The sequence below is a fragment of the Mus musculus genome, chromosome 17 (genome assembly GCF_000001635.26).
Source record: "Mus musculus strain C57BL/6J chromosome 17, GRCm38.p6 C57BL/6J".
Classification (NCBI taxonomy): Eukaryota; Metazoa; Chordata; class Mammalia; order Rodentia; family Muridae; genus Mus; species Mus musculus.
Window position 1 is genome coordinate 40,934,587 of NC_000083.6, and position 27,980 is coordinate 40,962,566.

Below are 27,980 nucleotides of genomic sequence, written 5' to 3' on the forward strand. Positions count from 1 at the left end.
CCTGCGGAGCGTATGTCTTTACGTCATCAGACGCGCGCCCGCAATGTCCGGATTGGATTGGCTAATCCGAGGGCGGTGTTGGCTACGCCCCCTGATTTGATTGGCTGCCGAGCTCCTGCGGCGAGCGGGTGTGACCCCGGCGTCTGGGTTCGGTTCTGAAGTCCGGGCTTGGTCCGGGTGATCCCCAAACACTGTGAGTAAGCCCGTGCGCTGTGGAGCACGTCAGGCTTGCAGGATTCTTCTCTTATTGGCTTCATCTGCTCCACCTATCTATCTTGCTGTCCTTTCCTTCTTCTTCACGGATTTTCTGTGATAGGAAGCCGCCCCTGCTTGCTCCTGAAATATAGATGGTGACTGACTGGGTTCTCATTTCCCGCCAGGCTGGTGGAATTCGGAGGTCACCGCTGCAAAATGCCTTTCAACAGCGTGCTAGTCTTGTCGCTGTGCGTCCCTGGTTTCCCACGCACGCGCAGAGCAGAGGTTACTTGTTAGAGGTTCACAAGCTCATGTGGTTTCTAGGGTGTTTTTGCTAGAGGTAGTAAGACAGAAAGTTAGGTGACAGAAGGAAAAGATGAAAAGGAAAGGCGCGTCTAACCTGATTTAAAAAACAAAACAAAACACATAGCCTAACTTCTCCGTTTTGCCATTGAGAGCGTGACACATGCGTGTAATTTTCAACCGCCTGCTGATTTTCTTCCAACATAGTTTTGTGCTTAGTTATTTTTTAGGCCAGTCGTTCTCAACCCTCTTAATGCCAAGACCCTTCAGTACAGTGGTGACCCCCAACCATAAAATTATTTTTGTTGCTACATTGTAACTGTAATTTTGACACTTTTATGAATCGTAAATTGAATATTTTTGAAGATGGAGGTTTGCCAAGGAGTTATGACCCACAGGTTGAGAACAGTTGCTTTGGGCTAACAGTTCCTTTATGCTGTTAATTTTCTTGCCTTGTATAGTCACCACCTATGTATATTGAACAGTGTGAGGGGCTAGCTCTTCTGAGGTGTTACTATAACTTTCAAATTAATTACAAAATATTTAGAGAAAGCTCACAACAACAGTAATTGCACAGAGTGCTAGTTTCCACAGACATAATACATCATGTAATTTATGTCCAATAAAGGCTTCCTTTTTCTTTTCTGTGCTGTCATAAATGAATACTCCAGTAAGTTTCAATATGGAATATAGTAGTTCCATTCAATTCATTCGTTTGTTTATATTGTAACACACGTATTCTAACTGTGGATGTTTATGTTTCAGATTCTCTAATGCAAATAAACAGCAGAGAATTCCTATTCTATCTCTCACAATAGAAGCCTTCCCAGAATGGATGTTACCCAGTTTAAGGGGCTAGCATATCTGAGACGTTTCCTGTTTTGAAAGTTTACATTGTAAAGTAATTAGAACAGTATTGCGATGAGTGGCTTATGCGGCTTGTTTGGTGATCCATAATAAGTATTCAATAGTCATCAAGGCTTCACTAAGTTGATAGGTCAGAAATTATATGAAAAATAGAGTTTTAAACTCCCACTGTCCAATGCTGTGTAAAGCACCTGGCTAGGCAGCTGTATTAAAGAAATCTGTATCTGATTTTCTTTTTTTCTTTTTTACAAAATCTTAAGGCTCTACATGTTGAGGTTGTGTGATACTTAAGTATCAAGTAATTGAGGCAGTTTGCTGCTTTCTGTGTGGGTAAATGGCAAGTGCAGTGAACTATGATTTTCTAGGATTTCTAGTACATGAAAATGTAAAATTGGCCAAGACAGAAATAAGTTTGACAGCTACAGAGACCAGATCATAGATACTTTGGTTGCCTGCTTGTCTTATACTGTATTTTCTCCATACACCAATATAAAGTCTACTATAAGCTAGATAATCTATAAATGGGTTTTGAATGCAAATTAATTGAAATATTAAGTTCCAATCTACCACATAATGTAACCCAGCCCCTCAAAAAAAATGTAAAAAAAAAAAAAAGTCAGGCATGGTGGCGCACACCTTTAATCCCAGTACTTGGGAGGCAGAGGCAGGCAAATTTCTGAGTTCGAGGCCAGCCTGGTCTACAGAGTGAGTTCTAGGACAGCCAGGGCTACACAGAGAAACCCTGTCTCGAAAAACAAAACAAACAAACAAAAAACCAACAAAAAACAACAAAAAAAAAATGTAACCTGGCAGAAATTTTGCAGAGAGTATGGTATAGTCAGATTTGCATTTTATGAGTATAGAATGGGTTTCAGGGGGCTAACACTGGTCAGTAAGACCAGCCAAGAGGCCATGAAGTAAGGAGACTGTAGGTAGAAGAACAAGAGTAAGTGTTATATCCGGCACACGACCAGAAAAGGGAAGAAAAATGAAACAGGACAATATTCCTTCTTTTTGTTCCCTACTTATTGAAAGCTCTCACTTTTCTTCACACTTTTAAATGTTTGTGTATTGTTCTCTTTATTTTTCTAGGACCGTTCTCATTTCCTTTTGGGAGTATTCATGCTTCACCATGTTGAGAGCTAAGAATCAACTTTTTTTGCTATCGCCCCATTACCTGAAGCAGCTAAACATTCCATCAGCTTCCAGATGGAAACGCCTTCTACACCAGCAGCAACCCCTTCACCCAGAATGGGCTGTACTGGCCAAAAAGCAGCTGAAAGGCAAAAACCCAGAGGACCTTATATGGCACACCCCAGAAGGGATCTCTATAAAGCCCTTATATTCCAGGGCAGATACTCTGGACTTACCCGAAGAACTTCCAGGAGTGAAGCCATTCACACGGGGACCATATCCTACCATGTATACCTATAGGCCCTGGACCATCCGTCAGTATGCAGGCTTTAGTACTGTGGAAGAAAGCAATAAATTCTATAAGGACAATATTAAGGGTAAGATTTTCATAGGAGACATGATGCTTATGATGACATGAGATACAAACTCATTTCTGTAAATATGGCATTCATCTTGTGCTTGAATTTGCTGTGAAACAAGTGGATGCTTTTCAACTCTGTGGTCAAAAAGATGAGTCCAAAGTAAAACGTGCAAAATAGAGAGAAGTCACACTTCTACATACATTGTAGAAAAGAAACGAGATGAAGATGCATGAAGAAAAGATAGAAGCAGTCTGTCTTTAGGAAATGTTTAATTCGTTTTTGTGTCATAAAAATTGGGAGGAGAGCTTAAATCATGCCAAGCACAGTCCTAGGATATATACATATATATACACAGTGAAATCTGTCCTTCATTAGAAAGTTATAGCTATGATTTCCTTTCTAATGTATGGTGAAATAGTACTGTCTGAATGCTAAACTTTAGAATTTCTAAGTTTATGTTGCTTACAGAGAGATTGAGTTTACGTTTAATGTAGACCATTGTAGTTATTTGAACACTGCACAAGGACTGCATATTTAGCTGAGTGGTAGTGCACTTGCCTAGAGTGCAGAAGGCCTGGGGTTTCATTCCTTTTTCCATTAAAACCTTTTTAGGGTGATGAGAATAATCTCATCATTCTAAAATTCTATTTCAATAATATTTGAGTGGCTTGGCATTATGTTATGACCACAGTAAAGAATAAATATAAAGTAACAAAAGCATATATACATGCCAAGTTTTATTAAGTATATATGGTTAGCTAGATGTTTTTATGCATTTTGAAAATATCTCAACAAAAACTTAGTAAAAGCAACCCCAAAAAGTATCTGATGCATGAGGTCAAGCCACAACTCCTTGTGTAGGTCTGAGCTAAGTGCTATTCTGTTGCTTTTATTATTGTTCATAGACTTAGTAGCTCAGTTTGTGTGTCTTAGCCTCCTACAAAGTGCAGATTCCTAGAAAGTCAAATATTTTTCAAATTAGTTTCACATGAGCACGACATGTAATAACAGTATACATCTGCTATCTGGGACTCTAACAAACCCATGGTTTTCTTTATATCCTGTAGCTGGTCAGCAGGGGTTGTCTGTTGCCTTTGACTTGGCAACACATCGTGGTTATGATTCAGACAACCCCAGAGTTCGTGGAGATGTTGGAATGGCTGGAGTTGCTATTGACACTGTAGAAGACACCAAAATCCTATTTGATGGCATTCCTTTAGAAAAAATGTCCGTTTCCATGACTATGAACGGAGCTGTCATCCCAGTCCTGGCAACATTTATAGTAACTGGGGAAGAGCAAGGTGTGCCGAAGGAGAAGCTCACTGGCACAATTCAGAATGACATCCTAAAGGAGTTTATGGTCAGAAATACTTATATTTTTCCCCCAGAGCCATCGATGAAAATTATTGCTGACATTTTCCAATACACAGCACAGGTATGCTTGCTTTCTGCAGATCTTGCTGTAGTCATTTGTAGGGATTTTCACAGTTCTACAAGTTACCTTGAATTTCATAACTGAATAAGTTGTATTACCAAGGTGTCTTGTTATCATGTTGGCTATATTCGACTTATTGTTTTATTCGTTGGTATTTAGTTGTCTGATAATTATTAGAGTCAGGGAATTCTAACTCCCTTAGTTCCCTTCAGAGTTCAGATGGAGTGAAGATACACACTGGGATCAAGACAAATGGGCATCAGAATGTCAGGTTCATTTCTTTTACAAACTGGATTGAAACAGACCGCTTATGTGTTTGCCACCTCCTTCACCCAATTAGGCACAGATTAGCAGGAGACGAAGGCTCCCTGGGCTGCCGCAGAAGCAGCATCCCCTTTACATTTGCCTTCAAGCAGAGCATGGTTTCTGCTCTGCTCACACTTTGCTCCTTGCTAGGGGATGTTTTATTCCTCATTTTACTCCCTTAAAACTGCTTAATGCTAAAGACACAGTCTCTTCTGAACAAAGCTTTTCTTGAACCTATTCACCCTCTGTATGTAGTTAGATCAGAAATCCTGCACGCATTCTCTGCACGCCTCATTTGGTGCAGAGCTTTTGTACATTGCTCAGTATATTCATGTTTTACATCTGCCCTGTTGAATTGTACTAGATAGACTTGTATATGTATACTTGTGTTATATATAACTCTGAATTTATATCACATTTTGAGTTTGTAAGATATATGTAAAGATTCCACGTGGTGATATGGAAGAAGCACATAAATAGCAGGAGCTTAAGCTAAGTAGGAGTCACTTCTGTTTGTTTTAAGTGAAGTTAGAAGGCAGCTGTAAGGGGTTTGTGTCTGTGGAGCTCCATAGTTCCGGGTTCCGGAACTCCGGGTTCCTTTTATCTTGTTTCTCTTTTGTTGTTAGGTGTATCATTTATGGTTAAGGAAGGAAGAAGGGAAGGCTGGCCAGATGTGGGAGAGTCAGAGTGATCTTACAGAGGAGCGTAGCCAAGTCCTCCTATCTCTGTGGACGCAGTAGTAAGAACAGACTGGAGTGTAGGACTTGTGCCATGGACCTCTGACCTTAGGACTTGCTCTGAGAGGAGGAAGGTGAAGACTGGTTACTGGGCTGGAGACTATCATCACCCTATGCTTCTCTATCCTCATGGATTTTTACCATGTAAAACATCCTAATGTTCAGAAATGCTTTAACATAGTTTTTTTCCTGTAAGTGACGACATCCCAATTTCAGATTCTGATCAAATGATGCTTTTTTAAGCACTTATATACTGATAACTTTATATTTTATGGAAAAATATACATATCATGATATTTCTGTGTTAACCACCCACAAGTGTTCAGTGGCATGAGGCATATTTCCATTTCTATGCAACCATTACCATCATTTACCTTTACTCTTAATTTTGCAGAACTAAAACTATTCAACAGAAAACACCATCCTGCTCCACTTTCCTGCTCTTGTATTCCATCATTGTATTGCTATAAACATTAGCAAATTTGAATACTGCATATTGCTAATATGAGTAGGATCATTCAGTATTTCATTTTTGGGCAGGCCCATAACATTTGATACAACATCCCCAGTGTTTGTTCACTTTATATCATACTAGAATTTCCTTCCTTTTAAAGTTTGAATAGTATTATATTATGCTAGTATTTCTATTATTTTAAAAGACTATCAGTACATTCCTCTTCACAGCAAAGCACCAGTGTCCTGGATTTTGTGTGTTAACTCCAAATATACAGTCATTTTTTTTTTTTTCAATTCCACATGATTCTATCTATCTCCCTTCTGATTTTGCTATAGCTCATTTTCAAAGAGATTTGGGTTATAAGTAGAATACTAGAGAATATAAAATTCAGAACTATATATATTATATGAATGTATATTTGCATATATGCAAGGTACATATAAATGTGGTATATTTATGTTATACCATATATAAACAATGGCAACTAATTTTTTTGAGTGATTAGTCTCTGCTGGGTAATCTTTGATATTTTTTAAGCTTGCATTTTGGCCTATTTTACTTCAAAATATAACACTAATATCAAATCAATTTTGTTCACTGTGTACTTGTTCAGATTTGATACCTTCATTCAAATAAGAAAATATTCTAAGTAATATGAAATTTGTGTGTCTTCAACATATCAGGCAAAATTATAAGGTCTTTGTGAAGGGATAACTGGTGTAGTTGTTTGGAGAAAAACAAGCATAATATCTTGAAAATACTTCATAGATCAATCATTGAAATTTGAGAGGGAATCCAATGTAACAAACGCTAGTTTTTTTTCCAGCTAAGATTATAAACTACCAAGTATATCTGAAATTGAACGTCATTTAAAATGAGTCTAACAGAACCTTTTCATATCTTATTCTTTGTTGTTTTTATTATTTTAAATAGCACATGCCAAAATTTAATTCCATTTCGATTAGCGGGTACCATATGCAGGAAGCAGGAGCTGATGCCATTTTAGAACTGGCCTATACCATCGCAGATGGGTTGGAGTACTGCAGAACTGGACTCCAGGCTGGACTCACAATTGATGAATTTGCACCAAGGTCAGTAGATTAAACTTATTTGTCTTTTCTCCATTAAAAGCATGCATAGGACCACTTTCTGCCTGTAGAGTAAAATACAGATAAAATAAATTTGTTGACATAAATACCATGATAGATTTAGAGTGTGTTATATTTTTCCAAGTGAGAAAGAGAAAATAAGCCAGTTTTATCTATAGCACACACACACACACACACACACACACAAAATTCAGAATTTAATTTGTCTGTACTTTTTTGTTAATTGGAGTAATGCCATCTTTCTAGTGATTAATGGAGTACAACTATGCATACGTAGAAGATATATTAAAATATAAACATAAAATAAAGTCACTTTAATTATTTCCATTTGAAAATATGGAAATTACCTATTCCATTTTTTAAATAATATTTACCTACATATTTTTGGATGTACAATACTATTTGTCTCAAAATGAATTGTTAGTAAAGTTGTATGGAAAATGTAGAAACATGCCATTGATGTTTATGGAATACTTAAATTGGTCATAAACCAGTCTAGGTTTCATTCCAATCAGCAGTCCCTTGGTGAGCTTGTCCCTGAAGGTAGTCTCACCTACATGTTGGCAACTCAAATGTAGAAAACGCTAGTGATGGTTCCTTTATTCTAAGACGTTGTATCTTGTCACAGTGGCTTCCAAAATGTGCCCCAGTGACTCCTGGACATTACGTAGATCTTCAAGGTCTACACTGTTCCTGAATGTTTTAAAAGTTTGCTTTCCTTTTAAATGTCTATTTCTTCCAGAATTTATATAAGTGTTTCACTAAAGCTACATGGCATGTTGTATTGAAATAGATTGAAGGTATATAAGGTCTTACCTGTCCTCTTTTAAGCTATACAGTAAGAGACTTCAAAAATTGTGAAACAGGACTGGGAAAATATCCCAGTTGGTAATTACTTGCAGAGATTCTGAGTTCGGTCACTACAGCTCGAGTTCCAAAGCTAGAGGTGTTCTTGTAGCCCCAGTGCTCAGGAAGCCGAGGTAGGTTCCTGAGGCTCACTGCCCAGCTGTCCCAGCTCCTATATGAGTTCTGGATCAGGGACAGATCAGTCTCAAAATTAAACAAGCAAATAAAGGTTGATGACATCCAAGAAGCACACCTTACATTGTCCTTTGTCCTCTACATACATACCCGCACACACAAAATGTAAAAACATGTTACATTTTTTCTAGTGAAAACATTTTAAAGTAGAAAGTAAAATATTTCTTTTATTATAAGTTTTTATGATAAATATTATTCTTTATAAGATACTGTTCATTTTTCATACAAACTCATGATAAAACTTAGATACATCTATTGAAATACAGAAAAATTCTTCAGTCTTCACCGATGTTGACAATGAGCACAGATCTAAGACCTTAGAGCTTATGGAGCACACTGAGCTTCATTAAACTTCCGTGGCTTAAAGCTCACTTGTTTTATTTGAAATTTTACAACCTCTGGCCATTAAAGGCAAACCAGTACTCTAAATACGTAAGTCAGTTTAATCTACAACAGAATGTTAAATAAAAGATAATAGAGAGGTTAAGGACAAATTAGAGAAGAAAATGACTAAACTCAGTGCTCAGCCCTGTTCTCAAAACACACACACAAAGGCAACCCTGTGCTACACAAACAGAGCAGGCATGTGATTGTGTTCTTTCTGTCACCACCCCCTTGTTGCAAAGTTGGTGTTGCAACTTTTTTTAAAAAAATTTTATTTATTTTATGCATATGAGTACACCTTTGCTTTCTTTAGACACACTGGAAAAGGGTGTCAGATGGTTATGAGCCACCATGTGGTTGCTGGGAATTGAACTCAGGATCTCTGGGAGAACAGTCAGTATTCTTAACTGCTGAGCCATTTCTCCAACCCCAACTTTAGTTTTTTAAAGAAATGGATCTTGAACCGGACATGTAGCTGAGTGGTGGGAGCCTATGTCTAAGCAAGTGTGAGGCCACAGGTTCAGTCTTAGCACCAGGAAAATAAAAGAGCTTATTTCAGTGCTACTAGGGGTAGAGTTTGGTGTCTGGGACATATTGGGTAAGAACCCCAACGCCACATCCCCAGCCCAAGAACCTGTCTTTAACTCAGCACCAAGAGAAAATTCCTTCCTAAAGAAAATCACTGGTGAAGTGAATAATTCTGAACAGAAACAAACATTCACACCCATCCCTATGTTAGCCTACGGTTACTTATATAGATATGCATTGCTTTTAGTTCAAATTACGTTGCTTGATATGGAAATCCGGACGTAGTTTTTCTAGTGCATGATACAATTAGTTTCTTTTCTTGGTTTTTAAGTTTCAGCAGGTTCTGGACTTTGTCCTTTTAGGTTGTCTTTCTTCTGGGGAATTGGAATGAACTTCTACATGGAAATAGCCAAGATGCGAGCTGGGAGAAGACTGTGGGCTCACTTAATAGAAAAAATGTTCCAGCCTAAAAACTCTAAATCTCTTCTTCTAAGAGCACACTGCCAGACATCGGGGTGGTCACTTACTGAGCAGGTATGGATGGAAAAATAGAGAACTTGAATAATGGAAATGAACATTTTCTTCTAGGCAACAGGCACTGCAAGGAAATGTTTTCAACAGCCTGTTTGTGTATATCTGAGAGTTATAAATATCTTGGAGCATAATAGTCTGAGTTCACACATACTGAATAGAATTAGCTCCCTCTAGTAGTTAACACTAAAATCTTTCTTATCTTGGCTTAGGCCTGGCAAAATCAGGACTTATTTTCCTACTATTTTAGGTTAGCATACAAAGTAATGGGTCTGTTTCAAGTCCTCTTCAGACACGTTTGGCATTCTACTTTGTTTTCTTCTGTCCACTCCACTTCACCACTCCTTTTTCCCACTGGTTTCTTTTTCTAGATAGTCCGTGTTCAACTCTTATTTTTATCATATGTATCCTCTCTGTTACTTAAGAACTATAAAGTACCTTCCTTTGCTTTTATGCATGGCCCTCTTTTAGTTTTGTGACATACAAGCACACTTGTAAACACACACACACACACAGACACACACACACACACATTTAGTTTTAAATCTAGGGTCTGTGCATTGGAGGAAAACATAGGTATTTATCCTGACTCTGGGTTATTTTGCTGAACATGATTTCCAGTTACACGCATTTCCCTGCCTGTCATGATTTCGCTTTCTTTATAGCTGCATAAGAGCCTGTTTTATTCATGTACCGCATTCGGTTTTCATCTTTTGATAGAGATCCAGGGCCATTTTATTTTCTAACTATCGTGACTAGAGAATCAGTAAATTTGGGTGCACGGGTGTGTCCCTGTGCTGTGTTGGTTTGGAATCCTTGGGTGTATACTCAGAGCACTATAGCTGGAACATATGGTAGTCTACTTGAAGGACTCTTGGGAATGTGTGACTGATTTCCAACAGTTTGCACTTCCACCAGCAGTGACTGTGGCTCCTCTTCACATCTTTGCCAGCATTTGTGATAATTTGTTTTCTTTTTTTGACATTTTGCCTTTCTTTTTTATTTTCATCTTTTAATTTTTCCCCCTTCTGATCCAAGGTCTTACTGTATAGCTCTGGTTGGTCTGAAATTCATTATGTAGACTAGATTGGCTCTGCCTGCCTCACTCTGCCTCCTGAATACTGGGATTACAGACATGTACTTCCATACCTTGTATCATTTGTGTTCATGATGATAGCCATTCTGACTAGGATGCAATGGGACCTTTTTAAAAATTTAATCTTCTCTTATGTATTACATCCTGACTGCAGTTTCCCCTCCCTCCTCTCCTTCCAGTCTCTCCCTCTCACCTCCCTTTTTCCCCAGATCCACACCTCTTCAGAAAAGGGCAGGCCTCCCAGGGACATCAACCAAACATGGGGTAACATACTTCAGTGAGACTAGGCACCTCCTCTCATATTAAGGCTGGGTAATGCAATCCAGTAGGAGTAGTATAAGGGCCTCTAAAACAAGCAAAAGAGTCAGAGATAGTCCCTGTGCCCACTGTTAGGAGTTCCACAAGAATACCGAGCTACACACCATAATATATATGAAGAGGACCTAGGTCAGACTCCTTGATTGTCAGTTCAGTCTCCGAGTCCCTATGAGCCCTGGCTAGTTGATTTTGTGGTCTGTGTTCTTGTGGTGTCTCTGACCCCCTGGCTTCTACAATCCTTTCTCCCCTCATCCTCAGGATTTTCCAGCTCTGCCTAATGTTGTTTTTTTTTTGGGGGGGGGAGGGGGGAGGCTGGTTTGGGTTTCTTATGAAATATAATCTTAAAGCAGTTTTAATATGCACTTTCCAGATAGCTAAAGCTGGGAACACTTCATGTTCATCTGCTATTTGTAGTTCTTATTTTGAGAGCTGTCCAGTTCATTAGCCCATTTGTTGATTCAATGGTTTTTGACTAAGGGGACTAATTTTCTCAGTTCTTTTTGTATCTTAGGTATTAATTTCCCATTGATAGATTTTTGTTTTTTAATTTATGCATTCTGAAGCAAGTCTTTTTAGCGATTTTTTTTGCTTTGTTAGACAGAAGGTTTTTAATTACATGAAATCTCAGTTTTCAGTTCTTGAGATTATGTGCTCTGCTAATATAGTAGGAAATTATTTGCTGTTGAAGAAGAAATAAAAGCAAGATTAAATTAATACTTTTAAATAATTTTAAGACATATATTTTTGTATAAACTACATATTTAAATTTTCATTTTATCTAAATATATATATATACACACACACACACACACACACACACAAATACACAAACAGTTTTGTTTCAAGCAAGAATAAAAACAGGTATTCAAAGGCTATTATCATTTGGATAGTGTAATTTGATTCCATTAAAATTGTGTAGTGATAGCTTTGCTTCTATATCAACTTATTTTATATGTTCACTTTGATTTTTAAGTTACATGTCTTTTCAACTTTTAACATTGAATAACAATGAACATGTTCTTTATGATTAGAGAAATAGAGATTCTAAGGTTGGAAGGAATGTCTGTACTTATATCTTAATGTGTTGATCTTTACAGTTAAAGCTGAAGTCTATAGAAATTGAGTAACTGGCTGACATCAGAGGAATATAATAATGAAGTTGAACCCAATTTCCTACTTAAGGGTTTACACTTAAGCAGTTTAATTGGTCACTTATTAAGTGCTTACTTTGTACACATCCATTAAGGACATACTCTGAAGTATATAAAATAATTAGGAGATAGTAAATTAGGAAAAAATGTTCTGGTAATATAAGAAAACCTATACTTCCTTATACGATTATGAACAGTATTTAAATAGTGTAAATGTGTTTGATATTTTGGACTATTTGAGATAATGTTTTTATGCCCAAACCTGGAGTAGACTTTTTGGCTCTTAATTCTTTTATAGCTTGCTGACTAATTTGGCAGAGTTTATTTGCTACTCTGATGTCTGATGTTCAATCCACCCCCAAAGTGCTTTCGAAATTGGTGTAGGTTATATAGTTGTTGCTTAATTATAGTGTGTCTTATTACTCTGTTGCCTGTGAACGTTTTTCTTACTTTGCTTTGGATTTTTGGTCAAATGTTTTAGGATCCTTACAATAACATTGTCCGCACTGCAATCGAAGCCATGGCAGCTGTGTTTGGAGGAACCCAGTCTTTGCATACGAACTCTTTTGATGAAGCGCTGGGTTTGCCCACTGTGAAAAGTGCCCGGATTGCTCGGAACACACAGATCATCATTCAGGAAGAATCTGGGATCCCCAAAGTGGCGGATCCTTGGGGAGGGTCGTACATGATGGAGTCGCTCACAAATGACGTTTATGAGGCTGCTCTGAAGGTCAGATTCTCCTCCTTATAACTTTGCTTTTTATAATCTTTTAATCTACAAACAGCCATTTTTAGATTTATATAAACTTATAAAATGTATATGAGAATAGGGAAATTTATGTTTGACTTTATAGTTTTCATTACTGAAACAATTTAAAAATATATTTCTGTTTCTATGATTGTATTTTCTGCAGGATTAAAAGATAGCGACTATAAAGTGCATATGCTTAAATAGATGCACAGACACAGACAGACAGACACATATAGGCAGCACACATACACAAACAGACGCATGTCCACGTACATAGACACAGACACACACAGAGATAGATGAACAGGTGCAGACACAGATGCACACTGACACATACATACACAAACACAGGCACACAGGCAGAGACACACACATGGACACACACACAGACATACACACACAGAGGTAGCGCTCTGTTGACTTCCATTTCTTATTTTTCTGTTTGTTGGACTACATGACACAGTTTTTTTTTAATCATCTGTGTATTTTAAGTGACACATATAGTATCTCTTGTAATTCTGTTGGCTTTATGCATTAGACACAAACTTTAGACACTGTTGCTTTCCTGGTTAAATAATATTTGGTATTTCAGCCAATTAATACCTTGTCTTTCTCCTTCTTACCAATTTAATTACATCAGCTTCTTCCCTCCTTTACTATTCTCATGTTCTTGTGTGATTTGAACTTCTCTCTAGGTCTGCTGAGATTTGTGGAATATAAAGTATGAATGTCATACCTGTTTTTCCAAGCACTTCTTTTGTAAAAATTATTTAATATTCATATATGCCTGTAATGTATTTGGGTCATACCCACCCCCTATTTTTTCTGCTAATTCCTCCTGCATTCACTTTTCCTCCTAACTTTATGTGCTTTATCTTAAAAAACAAACAAACAAACAAACAACCCCCCAAAAAACCCAGTTCATTTTGTGCTGCCTCTCTGTATGAATGTGAGATCATCTACTGTCAGAACTGTCTTCCCTAGAGAAAATGGTCTCCCCCACTCGTAGTAGACACCAACTGCCAAGAGCTCCTAAGATAGAGATGGAACTCTACAACCTGTTTCCCTCTCTAAAATGAGATCTTGACTGCTCAACTGTTTTTTCTCAGACACCTACCTTCTCTGACTCTTAGAGTCTTTCCACCTCCCCCCTTCCGCAATGTTCACTTGAGCCTTGGGGGAAGGGATGTGATATGAATGTCCTGTTTTGTGTGGAGTGAGTGCTCCAGTCTCTTAGTCTGTAAGCACTGACCAGTTGTATATCTCTATGTTAGTCGCAAAGCACTTCTTGAAGAAGCTTACTAGGAGATGAGTCATTTGTAGCTTTACATGTTTGCCAGTTTCTCCATTCTGTTCTTATCCTTGATTAGCATCGATAAAATCCTGAGCTCAGCCATGTCAAGGACGTCAGTGACTCAGAGCAGGGAATTGACACAGTGTTCCTTTAGTCCACAGGAAATATACACAGTGTGTGCAAGGACAGCAACAGCAGCTTCCTTTTCCTGGGATGTCTGCAGCCTGAGGCTGCTGCCTTATGTAGACCTAGTGTGCAGACTAGCTAATCCCTCCTCCTGTGCTAAAAATAATGAAAGCACTGAGCTGCATGGCCATTGCTCATAGCTGCCACATCGCTCTGCATCAGGAAGCTTAGGGTCCACCCAGTCCCAGCTTTGCTTATGCCTGTACATGTCTGTCTTCCTTAATCTTCTGTCATTCCCCCTCCAGAACTCCAGTCAACTTTATAAACCCATGCACTTGATAAACTGCAGCAGACTTAGTTTGGAATTATTTCTATTATGAGCAAATTTATTAATATTAGTGTGCTTTTCATTCTAAGTTCTTATTCTTGCTTCTAATATTTGTGATCAGAAATTTGAAGCTGTTTTAGTCCAGACCTTTTTGAAAGCATCAGGCTCTCTACTGACTTGTGTCTTCTTCTTCTTTTTTTTTTTTTAATTGAGACAGGGTTTCTCTGTGTAGCCCTGGCTGTCCTGGAACTCACTCTGTAGACCAGTTTGACCTTGAACTCAGAAATCCGCCTGCCTCTGCCTCCCAAGTGCTGGGATTAAAGGTGTAAGCCACCACTGCCCGGCTGACTTGTGTCTTGACACACATCTTGTATGCACATTTTTACTATATTGTACTGGGGTTTTGATGATTCTCTTCCATCTCATATATAACCATATGTAATATTACTTCTTATTCGTGTAACCAAAAGTAAAGGCTAGAGAATTGGAGCTATTATTAGCCTTTCCTACAAGGCGTGACTGAGAAGTTTCAGGTTTTCCACAATATATTTTAGAGGGTTTTTTTTTTTTGTCTTTTTTAGATAGCTTTAATTAGATAAATTGTACATATTTCTTTTGTCTTATTGTCTTATAAAGTATTAGCATTTAGCTAGTAATTTGAATGTTAGGGGATATATTACATCCAGGGCTAAATTGAATGCTTTTACCTCTTAGTTTTCTTTTTGTCCTTTTTCCTCTTTTGGTTTCTGTCTTAGTCAGGGTTTCCATTCCTGCACAAACTTCATGACCAAAATGCAAGTTTAGAGAGGAAAGGGCTTATTCAGCTTACACATTCACATTGCTGTTCATCACCAAAGGAAGTCAGGACTGGAACTCAGACAGGGTAGAGAGCAGGAGCTGATACAGATGCCATGGAGGGGTGTTGCTTACTGGCTTGCTTCCCCTGGCTTGTTCAGCCTGCTTTCTTACAAAATCCAAGACTACCAGCCCAGAGATGGTACCACCCACAATGGGTTAGGCCCTCCCACCTTGATCACTAATTGAGAAAATGCCTTACAGTTGGATCTCATGGAGGCATTTCCTCAACTGAAGCTCCTTTCTATGTGATAACTCCAGCTTGTGTTAAGTTGACACACAAAACCAGCCAGTACAATTGACTCCTTGTCAACTTGCCACACAAACACATCACTATTAAGCCTCAATCCTTACTTTCTGATTCATACCCAACATCTCAATAGCTTTAAAAGTACCACAGTCTTTGCAAATTCTTACATATTAAAATTTCAATCCCTTTAAAATACCTAATCTCTTTTAAAATCCAAAGTCTTTTTGCATTTCAAAGTCTCTTAGCTGTGAACTCCACTAAAATACTTTCTTCCTTTAAGAGGGAAAAATATCCGGGCACAGTCACAATCAAAAGCAAAATCAAGCTCCAACCGTCCAATGTCTGAGATCCACTCACGATCTTCTGGGCTCCTCTACGGGCTTGGGTCATTTCTCCAGCCCTGCCTTTTGTAGCACACACCTTGTCTTCTAGGCTCCAGCTGCCTGTTCTCCATTGCTGCTGCTGTTCTAGGGGGGTCATCTCATGGTACTGGCATCTCGAAAACACTGCAACTAGGCATCACCAACAGCCTCTCATAGACTCTCTTCATGGTGCCAAGCCTTAACTTCTTTGCATGACCCCTTCAGTCCTTGGCCATAAATTGCAACTGAGGCTGCACCTTCACCAATGGCCCCATGGCCTTTCACAGTGCCAAGCCTCAGCTGCTCTTCATGACCCCTTCATGCTTTCAAAACCAGTACCACTGTGTGACTCTTACACATTACAAAGTTCAGCCACAGCACAAGGTACAACCTTGGCTACCTCTGGAACAGAGCCTCTTTGTGCTCTCAGAAAACACTTCCCAGAAGATTTCACTTCAATGATGCTGGTCTCTTAATCGCCACTAATTTCTTAGCTCCAGCTAACCAGCATCAATAGTCCCAGTAATGCAAAGGTTTTGATTTAGTAGTTCTGGCTTCTTGTTCATCACAGCTGATTCTTCAGCCGTAGCTAACCAAAATCACAGAATTTTCACAAACAAAATAGCAACAGCCCTGATAAGAGTCTTTAATCTTCCCTCTCAAATTTCACAAGCCAGGCCTTCATCTTCTGCACTGTTCTCAACATTATCTTCTAAGCTCTTACAGAACATCCCATAGAGCTCTTAATATCCTAATGGCTCTTTTAGCTCAAAGTTTCAAAGTCCTTCCACAATCCTTCCTAAAACATGGTCAGGTTTTCACAGGAATACCCCACTTCTGGTACCAATTTGTCTTAGGGTTTCTGTTCCTGCACAAACATCATGATCAAGAAGCAAGTTGGGGAGGAAAGGGTTTATTCAGCTTACACTTCCACACTGCTGTTCATCACCAAAGGAAGTCAGGACTAGAACTCATGCAGAGTAGAGAGCAGGAGCTGATACAGAGGTCATGGAGGGGTGGTGCTTACTGGTTTGTTTCCTCTGCCTTGCTCAGCTTGCTTTCTTATAGAACCCAAGACTACCATCCCAGGGATGACATCACCCACAATGGGCCTTCCTCCCTTGATCACTAATTGAGAAAATGCCTTACAGCTGGATCTCATGGAGGCTTTTCCTTTCTCTGTGATAACTTCAGCTTGTATCAAGGTGATGCACAAAAGCAGCCAGTACAGTTTTTTTTTTTCCTCAGTTGATATATGAAGTTGAAGAAATGGGTGGAATGGCCAAAGCTGTAGCTGAAGGAATCCCTAAACTTCGCATTGAAGAATGTGCTGCCCGAAGACAAGCTAGAATAGATTCTGGTAAGAGAGAATAGAAAAACATATATGAAATTCAATAATTCAGGAGGGCTTTTGTCTATGGTTACTGTGTACAATTGGTACAAATACATTTTTATGTGAAACAATGGAAAACTATACCTTCAGTAAAATATTCCTTATATCTGCATATCTGACTATATCCATATGTCTATATTTTATGTCTTTGCATTCTTGCAAGCACCCATGTAAGCATATATGTACTTATAATACAGACATGAATATATGAGTGGATATTGCCAATGGCAGTATTAAGGATGGTGTGCTTGACAGTCATTGTGCTCTCCATGGGGGACTTCACTCACTGACTCGAGGGGTACTTTTTGGTATGCTCTGTTTGAGGCGTCCTCTGTGGCTGGGCATACAACTGTGACTAGGATAGACATGAACTCTTGGGGGTAGAGAGATTTCTTTGGAATCAAAGAAGAAATGTACAAGTAAACAGACAGTCATTACTGACGATGCTAAGGCTGGGGAGGGAGTGAGGATGTAGGCAGGGAGTTTCTTTTTAAGGAGAGAAAGTATGTTCATAATACTACTGATTTATTATGGATAGGGTTTAACAACTGTCCGTAAGAAAAACTTAAAAATTCTGGAAAGCTATTGGCTATTGCTATTTACTTTGCTTTCTAAATCTGTGCTGGAAAGTGACTTGGTTTCTTGTGTGAGGAACTGAGATAGTATGTAGCCAGGAGAGAAGCAAAGACCTTCCTTGTAGAGCATCCTTCACAGAACAGTGTAACTGTTCTCTGTATCACAGGATGCAGTTTCCGAATTATGTTGAAATTCATTATGAGTTAAGATAACTCTTTAAAAATATGTGATAAGAAGAGCATTCTCAATCGGGGATCATTTATGAGCAAATGTACTTGTTATTTTCCTTTGGGAAATCAACAGGTTCTGAGGTAATTGTTGGAGTAAATAAGTATCAGTTGGAAAAAGAAGACTCTGTGGAGGTCCTGGCCATTGACAACACTTCAGTGCGTAAGAAGCAGATTGAAAAACTCAAGAAGGTATTGATGGCGATTGTTTCCTAAGTATGCCGTGGGTTTGAGTTCTTACATTGTTCTGCATAATGTCAATAACATCCACATGAGATCAATGTTATTTCTCACTCTTTTTTTTTTTCCATTTTTTATTAGGTATTTCGCTCATTTACATTTGCAATGCTATACCAAAAGTCCCCCATAGCCACCCACCCCCTCTCCCCTACCCACCCACTCCCCTTTTATGGCCCTGGCGTTCCCCTGTACTGGGGCATATAAAGTTTGCGTGTCCAATGGGCCTCTCTTTCCAGTGATGGCCGACTAGGCCATCTTTTGATGCATATGCAGCTAGAGTCAAGAGCTCCGGGGTACTGGTTAGTTCATAATGTTGTTCCACCTATAGAGTTGCAGATCCCTTTAGCTTCTTTGGTACTTTCTCTAGCTCCTTCATTGGGGGCCATGTGATCCATCCAATAGCCGACTGTGAGCATCCACTTCTATGTTTGCTAGGCCCAGGCATACTCTGACAAGAGACAGCTATATCAGGGTCCTTTCAGCATAATCTTGCTAGTGTATGCAATGGTGTCAGCATTTGGAAGCTGATTATGGGATGGATCCCCGGATATGCTAGTGTCTACATGGTCCATCCTTTTATCTCAGCTCCAAACTTTGTCTCTGTAACTCCTTCCAAGGGTGTTTTGTTCCCACTTCTAAGGAGGGGCATAGTGTTCACACTTCAGTCTTCATTTTTCTTGAGTTTCATGTGTTTAGGAAATTGTATCTTATATCTTGGGTATCTTAGGTTTTGGGCTAATATCCACTTATCAGTGAGTACATATTGTGTGAGTTCCTTTGTGAATGTGTTACCTCACTCAGGATGATGCCCTCCAGGTCCATCCATTTGGCTAGGAATTTCATAAATTCATTCTTTTTAATAGCTGAGTTCTCACTCTCTTTTATTTTTTAAGGTAAGAATTGGGAAACTTGTTTGAAGTAAATAATTGGTCAGTCATGACTCACTTAGGTCTCTTTAAGACTAGTGCTGAAGTCACAACATAAGAACACAGTGTGGCTTAGGGTCAGTGTTTGAGTTGGGCTCTCATTGTCCTGTTCCACTATACCAAGATTCATTTTCTTCTGGAGTTTTCAAATTATCTGTTTGCTATCACCTTTGTAAGCTACAGTGTCTAGGGAGCTGTCTGCATTTGATGGAGTGTGCGCTTTATGTTCATCTTGGTGGGCACCATGCTTCTGTTTTATATTAATTTCATTCTGAAATTATAAGACATAATTATATGAAAGCAGAGCCAGGATATGTTTGATAGAGACAAGTATGGTGAAGGTAGGAGGGGTACCTTGGTGGGCCCGTGTTGACATATTTCTTCCTCCTGAGGTACCAGTCATAGGACTGTATGGTATAGAATAGAGTTTATTTATGGACATGGAAGGGTTGTTGAGTAGAGACAGAGAGAGGGAGTAGGTAAGGGAGAGGGAGAAAGAGAAGAGGCTGGCCAGGAACATGTGGAGAGAGAGGGGGAAAGGGAAGAGAGGGAGAGAGGGAAAGAGAGAGAGACAGAGAGAGAGGCAGAGAGAGAGAGAGAAAGGGGAAAAAAGAGAGAAATATACAGAGAGAATAAGAGAGTGAGGAGGAGCCAAACAGCCCCTTTTATAGTAAGCTGGGCCTAACTGTTGGGTGGAGCCTAGAAAAAAGGCTAACACTTTCTATTATCTTTTTCTTTCTCCGTCTTTCTGTCTGTGACTCAGTCTCTTGGACTTTTATTTAAATTAAAAAAAAAAGCAATATGTATGATACCCAGAATATTGTCAGTTATCTAAAGGACACTTTTGGTATAGTTAAAATCTGTAAGCTATGGTCTGGCCTTCCACTGTTATTTGTGAGGTTCCTTGGCATTGTACCCCAAAGCACCACCTGGTTTCATTGGGTTTTTGCTTCAGAAAAGCTTGAGTAACAGGTAGGAAAGTTATTGCTATGCTTGCTTCGGATTTATTGACTTTGTGCTAAATCAGAATTATTTTACAGACTCCTGAGTAAATGTGTTAGATAAATGAATATACTTCTTCAGTTGAATATTATCATATTTCATTTATTTCCCCTTTTGAGTTCAGGATCACAGAACATGATGGTCAATAAAATATGTGTCAGAGTTTAATCTTTTGGTACCCACTTATGTCCTTTTGGATAAAACTGTTGCTGTTCTTCTTTTCTTTCTAAGATTAAATCCAGCAGGGATCAAGCTTTGGCTGAGCAGTGTCTCAGTGCACTTACCCAGTGTGCTGCCAGTGGAGATGGCAATATTCTGGCTCTGGCAGTGGATGCAGCTCGTGCAAGGTAAGCATGTGGGAGCTGGGAGGTTTCTAGAAAATGAAAGTTTGATCCATTTAATTTTTCACAGTGTACTGAAGGAAACCATTGCTTCTGCATACTCTTGAGTCCAAAAGAAAGTAATGGAAACACTAGAAACTTGTTACTAGTTTTTGTCAACTTGCAATGTGTTCACTCTGACAGAGATTGGTAGTTGTGTAATTTGACTGCAGCTCAGATCTTTTAGGCTGAGATCTGACATATTCTCAATTATATCATAAAGGTTGTGTGTACAACCTTGCCATAGTCTCTGAAGGAGAGGAGGAAGAGTTATTGACATGTGCTTGCTTTTGAGGCACTAATCATGAAGCATCCAGAAGAATATAAACAACCCCTGTCCTAATCCTTTCTCTGGTGTTGCTAAATAAGTCTGAAGTTGTAAGAGGAAAAAGGAGAGAAGGGTAACGGAGAAGGGATGGCCAGAGAGTGCCTATAAAAGTGGTGTTTAGTTGCTTACTTTCTCTTGGTGTCTGAGCCTATTTCATGTTGCTTTCTTCTGCAATCTACACAGTCTTGAGTCCACCCCATCCCTGGGTGAAGCACACTGAAAGGTTTATTGCTCATCAGAAACTGTCAGTGGTCGTTCTGCTCTGCCGGGTTGTATTGATAAATGGGCTATTGTTGAGCTGACTTCAGATACTTATGTACTGGTAACTTTTGGGTCATTTAGTCTTTATGTTGGTTGACAGATTTTATAAAGGGATTACAATGCAGAATTGCACCAAGAACCACTTTCATATACGTATTCTCAGGAAAGATGATTTCATAGTATCTCATAAACATTCTTGAGGTTTATACAGCCTATTTTGATTTATTCACAAAATACTCTACTTGTGTTGAGTATTGAGCTAAAGATGTAGCTATTTATTGTAAATATATTGTAACACAAGTAGCTAAACATGTAGCTATTTATTATAAATTAGTGCTCTTATTAGCACCTCTTTTTAATATTGTAGATGTACAGTTGGAGAAATCACGGATGCCTTGAAAAAAGTATTTGGTGAGCATAAAGCTAATGATCGTATGGTGAGTGGAGCATATCGGCAGGAGTTTGGAGAAAGTAAAGAGATCACATCTGCCATCAAGAGGTACTGTGTGAGCGTTAGTGAGCTTGGGGTCTCATCTTCATTTTAATACAGTTCCCTTGGGCCTGCTGATGGCTCAGTGTTCCTGTTACTTGTGAAATACACTAGCTGACTTTTTTTTTACTAATCTGTTATTCTTATAAAACTAATAATTATTAAATTAAATATGTATATTATATAGCTGATATATAATAGATGATTAATCTATTTGTAAAATCTGTTATATAACTTATTCATAACTAATGTAAATATACAATCCTGTGCCAGTATGTGAAACTTTGATATTTTGACAAACTATAGATTGGATACACAGTGAAAATCTCACAGGATTATAATGGTGTTTATTCCTGCCTCCCGCTGGTATTGCACCTAGTGATGCTGGAGCCATGGTCACAGTCATGTGTTTATGGTGATGCTGCTGTACACCTGTGCTTTGCCAGTTATATACTTACACAGTTATACACTTACCAGCATGTACACTACATAGTAATGAGTGATAACAAACAATGCATTTGCTGTACTTTTAATTTTTATTTTAAAATGTATTCTCTCTAATGGTTAAAACTGTGTACAACAAAATAGTATGCAGTCAGTAAACAGCCCACATGCTTTCTGCATACTGTATCTCAATTGCACCATTTTTTCTTGAATTTTATTTAATTTTCAACACTTGTAGGAATAAAAAGCTATAGCCTACACACACACACACACACACACACACACACACATACACATCACAGAGCCTAGATTTGTAATAGGCTTTGCCGCTAAGCTTGTGTATATTGTATAATGTTTAGACATTGACAAAACCACCTCATGATGTGTTTCTCTGAAGACGTCTTGGTCACTTAATAATTTATGACTATGATGGGTTACATATAATTATGAAATATAGTAAATATGGGCCAATTAGAATTAAATTAAATATTAAACCTAGTATTTATTTGGTAAAATGAATATAATTTCTACCTTGCAACATAGTCATCATTTGGCGGTTTCATTCCAAACACTTGTTTGTATAACTAATCCTAATAGTGCTTCAGATCCTCCAAGTGGAGAACTTGCAACCGTGTTTATAGACTATAATAAAGGCTATAGACTTTCATGTTTTCATAACTGTCTTCACATGGTTCACTTGTTTGAATAGCTAAAACTTATTTTTCCCATTTGAAAAGTAAACCCCTACAAACACCCGTCTGCTACCTGTGCAAAGAGTCAAGTCCATTTTCACTGGTTGATAGAGAGGACTATTGCTCGATGTGAAGCTGCAGTCTGATTTGTTTCTTGAGTGTAAAAGTGGCTTCTGAGTGATTGGTGTTTTCATCTTGTGTAACATGAGGTCTTCTAAAAACTGCATTAACATTTATACACTATGTAAATGTTAGCTAGCCAAGATAAAAGCCATCAAAAGAAACTTTTTTAAGAAACAAAAATTGATGTACTGTTTTGTTGTGGTTGATATAATTTGTCATTTTATACAGACACACATTCTGAGTATGTGTCATCACGATGGGCCATATTAGATGCTAGTACTGGCTTCACAGAATGAGTGTGGTAGTATTTCTTTCCCTTTACATTTTATAGAACACTTTGACAACCATTGGTGTTGGCCTTTGATGGTTGTAGAACTTGGCAGTGGACTCTCCAGTCCAAACCTTTTCTTTTTGGAAGAAAGACTATTTTTGCCTTGATTCCATTGCCTGCTGTATATCAGTCAGGTGTTTGCCCTTTTGGTAGGCCATATGGGTTTGGGGATTTATCTGTTCTTGAGGCTATGGGCTCACAGTCTGTGCCATCTTTGAAATGTGGCTCTAAACAGAAGCCATCCATACTCAAGGCTTGAATGACATTTTTCCTATGAAGTAAAGTCACTAGTGAGATGCACATAAGTGGGTCTTCTTGAAAGATTTATGTGCATAATTTGCAGTTTTTACATCTTATATTTGGATAGTTAATAATTTAACTGTTATTATTGCCTTTTAAAATGTTCCCAGAGTTAATAAATTCATGGAACGTGAAGGTCGCAGACCTCGTCTTCTTGTGGCAAAAATGGGACAAGATGGCCATGACAGGGGAGCCAAGGTCATTGCTACAGGATTTGCTGATCTTGGTTTTGATGTGGACATAGGCCCTCTTTTTCAGGTATGTCATATTTAGAAAAGTAAATAATAGCCAAGGTGATGTGCAGGATTGATGTTCATTGTGTCAGTAGCTTCAATACTACTCAAAATCTTAAGATGACAAAATAAGAGACAGTCAGTAAGAATCCTGGGATGTCAGCAGAAGTAGCATAGTGCTTTGCAATAGGACTTGCTTCACCCTTACCTTGTAATAACCAGATCTCTCTCTGCTTTCTGTGTGCTCAGACTCCCCGTGAAGTGGCGCAGCAAGCTGTGGATGCAGATGTCCATGCTGTGGGTGTCAGCACACTTGCTGCTGGTCATAAAACCCTCGTTCCTGAGCTTATCAAAGAACTCACCGCCCTGGGGCGGCCAGATATCCTTGTCATGTGTGGGGGCGTGATTCCACCACAGGTATTTTTCCTTCTCTGTACTCTCCTGCACATGCATACATGTACACGCACGTACATACTCACACACGAGTTTTGATTAACAGGAGTTCAAGTGAAGGGTTACTTACAGGCTCAAGGATGACTCAAAAGCACACCATCAAAAAGCACAGTCCACACTGGTTAAGACTGGAGTTCTTAGGCGGCTCAGTAGGTCAGAACATTGCCCGCTTCAGAGCTCTGTCAGTCAGCATCCTCCAGCAGTTGCTCACCGCTTCTGTAGCCTTGGAGTGCGGTCCTTGGGAATCTGGCAAATTTCAGGCATCCCAGTCATACGGATTTTGTTTTTTTTTCTGAGTCTCAGGAACCCTTCAGCCTCTTCCTTTAAGGAAGTTTTCAGTAATTCAGAGGAAATTGCTATGTAAAACAATACACATACCCCACCCACCATGATACATATGTATTAGACTATGAGATTATAGATAACATGGAGCTAACACAGACACACACACACACACACACACACACACACACACACACACACACAGTGAGAGAGACAGAGAGAGAGAGAGAGACAGAGAGACAGAGAGAGACAGAGAGAGAAACAGAGAGAGAGACAGAGAGAGAGAGAGAGAGAGAGAGAGAGAGAGAGAGAGGCAGAAAGGGGGCAGTAGGCAGGCAAACAGGCAGATAACATAAACATGTTTCTGAGGATGTTTTGGGTATCAGAATTTCAGAGTACTCCACAACCCTGCCAGCTGAGTACCACAATTCCAAGTTCATAACTCAGATGTAAGGATAATGCCATGGAACACCACATTATTAAGAAAAGAAAAGAAGATAGCCTGTCAACCTGTTCTCAACTTGGAGATGATTGTTACTGAATGCTTCAGTCATTCTTATAAGCTCTTAAAACATATAGAACTTGCTGTCTCAGTCAGTGATGTGTTTTCAGTGCTTATAGGTTCAGTGCTGGGGATACAAAGATGTTTGGACATTATCTCTATTCTTAGAAATTCAGAGAAGAAGGACATAGGTTCAGGAGTTTATGTTAAATGCTATTGCAAAATTCTTAGCATTATAAGACTATTACAAAGGTAGGAAGGGGTACTTGGTGGACAATTCATGTCATTGGTAATTTATTGTCTAATTTTGATCATTTGAAAACTGGGAAAAGAGAAAGGTAGGACTTGAGGATTGAGTGAGGGATCTCAGGAGAGACTACAGAGAAGGAAAGAGGACACAAAGGGAGGAGAAGGCTGCCATGAGAAGAGATGGACCATGAGCACACAACCAGAAGAAACATCAAGTAACAAGGGACCTATGGCTGAGATGTAAGTTTGGAATAGCTCCCAAACCTGCCTGATCCAGGCTTACAGCTTGTAAGAAAAGTAAGTAAAATACCAGGCCTGTATATCTTTTTTATGCACTAGCTAGAATATATAATTCCTTTTACAGTCTGAGCACAGTGCTGCTGGTGTTTAGCTGCTTCAGTCAAGGAAGATGTTTGTTTCAGCTCCACATACAGTGTTCCAGCTAAGAAAGCTTTTGGCGTTGGTGAAGAAAGGAAAAGGTGTATGCATGAACACACACACATACATGTATACACACACACAGAGACAACACACACATATACACTGTCACACATGCATGCACCTATGTATAAAATATTTCTTCGAAGCTGAAATAATGTTTATTTGAGTTAAGCAAATTTGTTTAACAGGATTATGAATTTCTGTATGAAGTTGGTGTTTCCAACGTCTTTGGTCCTGGAACCCGGATTCCAAGAGCTGCTGTCCAAGTGCTTGATGATATTGAGAAGTGTTTGGCAGAGAAGCAGCAGTCTGTGTAACATCTGGATCTTTAGTTATGACTGAAGCAGCAGTCTGTGTAACATCTGGATCTTTAGTTATGACCGAAGAAGGTAGTGGTAAATCCGTTTCGTCAGGTAATCCCAGCAGCTCTTAGAATGCTTGCTTTGGAAACCTCACATTAAAAGATTCTAACTATAAATGTGCAGTCATGCCAATACACATATTTAAAGAATCTGAGTTCAAAAAAAAAAAAAAAACCTCTGAAAATCATTTATACCAAATATGTTTTAAGTATATTATTCTAGAAAATTAAAATGGTATACTATTTAGAAATAGCTTACAATTCTTATAAATAATTGAACTTTTGTTTTGTTTTATCCTTTGACATGGGGTCTTACTATGTAGCACTGGTTGTCTTGCAACTAACTCTGTAGAACAGTCTGGCCTCAAACTCACAGAGATCCACCTGCCTCTGCCTTCCTAGTACAGGGATTAAAGGTATGTGCCTCCATGTCCTGCAAATTATTAAACTTAAAAATTAAATAAAATTTTAAAATTTAACCGATTCTTCCTTCAATTTAGTGTTGATTTGTGTACTAGAAACTCAAGTTCCTGTGTTAATTTAATAAAATAATGACATTTATCTTACAAGAAATAGTGGAGGGTATTTATGGATGGATCCTCAGCCAGACCTACTATTGCTTCAATAAAAGTAGTGTTTATCACCCCCTGTACAATGGAATAGGGGACATGGTAGATAGGCCTTCCAGGATTGTGTCAGCTCCTCACATGGGAATGATATTGTTAATGTCAGGTTCAAAACTCTGGAAAAGATGTGTGTGACGCTCTCTTAAATGAATGTTGATGGACAGATGCATTTGCTATAATGACAGTCTAAATCTATTACATAAAGTAAATGAATTTTCAGATCTAGAAACACGCTGATCTGTATACACTTTCTTATTAATATAAGTTATAAAAATAAAAAAATAGTCTGAAGAACTCTTGTAGTGTGATGTTACTTCACTCATTGAAGGAAGAGACTCACTCTGTGTTAACCTAATGTATTCAGCGAAGGTGAGGTGAGCAACAAGGATTCTTTTGTAACTTTCTACATTATAGATCAAATAATATTGGGGAGGGAAAATCATATAATGCTGTAAAATTAATAAACTATACTATAGTTTAATTTTTAGACCATGACTCTTAGGAGGGCATCATGATTATTGTTTTCTATTTTAAAGATGAGCAGTTTGACGTCAAGGACAACAATATATTTATTGTGTTATCTTATGTACTACTTATAAAGAAATATATATTTGATAAATACGATGTTCCTGTTGTGTGTTCCATTATGTGCTAGTAACATGTCATGTACTGTGTTTTATATATTTACAATTTCTGACATTTTTCTTTGAAAAGCACTTAGAAAAGAATGTCATCAAAAGCTCCTAGATTTTATGTTTGTCAAGTATTTTTTACCTGAACCTCATAGTAATATTCAATAACCTTACCATTTGGAAATGTATTTCCAAAAGTCCCAAGAAACATGATGCATAGGTGATAAATTTGGTCTTACTGTAGATTAAGTGTTTATCACTATATGTAGGAGATGTCAACATTTAGACATTTAACTGTTTCAAAAAATTCCAAAGGAAATACCATTCTGTCTACTTTTTCTCCTTTTTAGATGAAAACCTCTATGTTATCTAATAAGCATGTTTGGAATTAGACAGTGATGACCAAGTATGAGAAACAAGTGAGTGTTCCTCAGTCGCCACAGATTACAAAGTTGAAATTATTAGGAAGGCATTTGCTATCCTTACACCTTTCTGACAGGAACTGGGATCAAAATCGAAGATTCTAAGCACATTCAGAATACAACTCCAAGAGGATTTACCTTATGTA

The 27,980-nt window shown here is 38.4% G+C and overlaps 1 protein-coding gene across 2 annotated transcripts; it reads left to right on the forward strand.

Annotated features, from left to right (window-relative positions):
- Positions 1-98: 98 nt before the first annotated feature.
- Mmut (methylmalonyl-Coenzyme A mutase) lies at positions 99-27,404 on the forward strand. Of its 2 annotated transcripts, NM_008650.3 has the most exons (13): positions 99-193; positions 2,458-2,876; positions 3,929-4,296; positions 6,730-6,887; positions 9,221-9,392; positions 12,436-12,684; positions 17,169-17,280; positions 18,193-18,308; positions 20,516-20,631; positions 21,621-21,752; positions 23,744-23,891; positions 24,116-24,283; positions 25,982-27,403. In NM_008650.3, exons 2-13 carry the CDS (start codon positions 2,498-2,500, stop codon positions 26,108-26,110), a joined length of 2,247 nt encoding a protein of 748 aa, NP_032676.2. In that variant the 5' UTR covers positions 99-193; positions 2,458-2,497; the 3' UTR covers positions 26,111-27,403. The 2 variants fall into 2 exon arrangements, with proteins under 2 accessions (NP_032676.2, XP_017172780.1); XM_017317291.2 differs by lacking the exons at positions 99-193; positions 2,458-2,876; positions 3,929-4,296 and adding an exon at positions 4,428-5,413 and having other exon boundaries at positions 25,982-27,404.
- Positions 27,405-27,980: the final 576 nt, after the last annotated feature.

Excerpts from the sequence above, each read along its gene's own strand:
- Mmut (NM_008650.3), top strand. The coding sequence starts at position 2,498 with ATGTTGAGAGCTAAGAATCAACTTTTTTTGCTATCGCCCCATTACCTG. Across the intron at positions 4,297-6,729 it reads TTTTCCAATACACAGCACAG|CACATGCCAAAATTTAATTC; the intron begins GTATGCTTGCTT and ends TATTTTAAATAG. Across the intron at positions 20,632-21,620 it reads GTGGATGCAGCTCGTGCAAG|ATGTACAGTTGGAGAAATCA; the intron begins GTAAGCATGTGG and ends TTAATATTGTAG.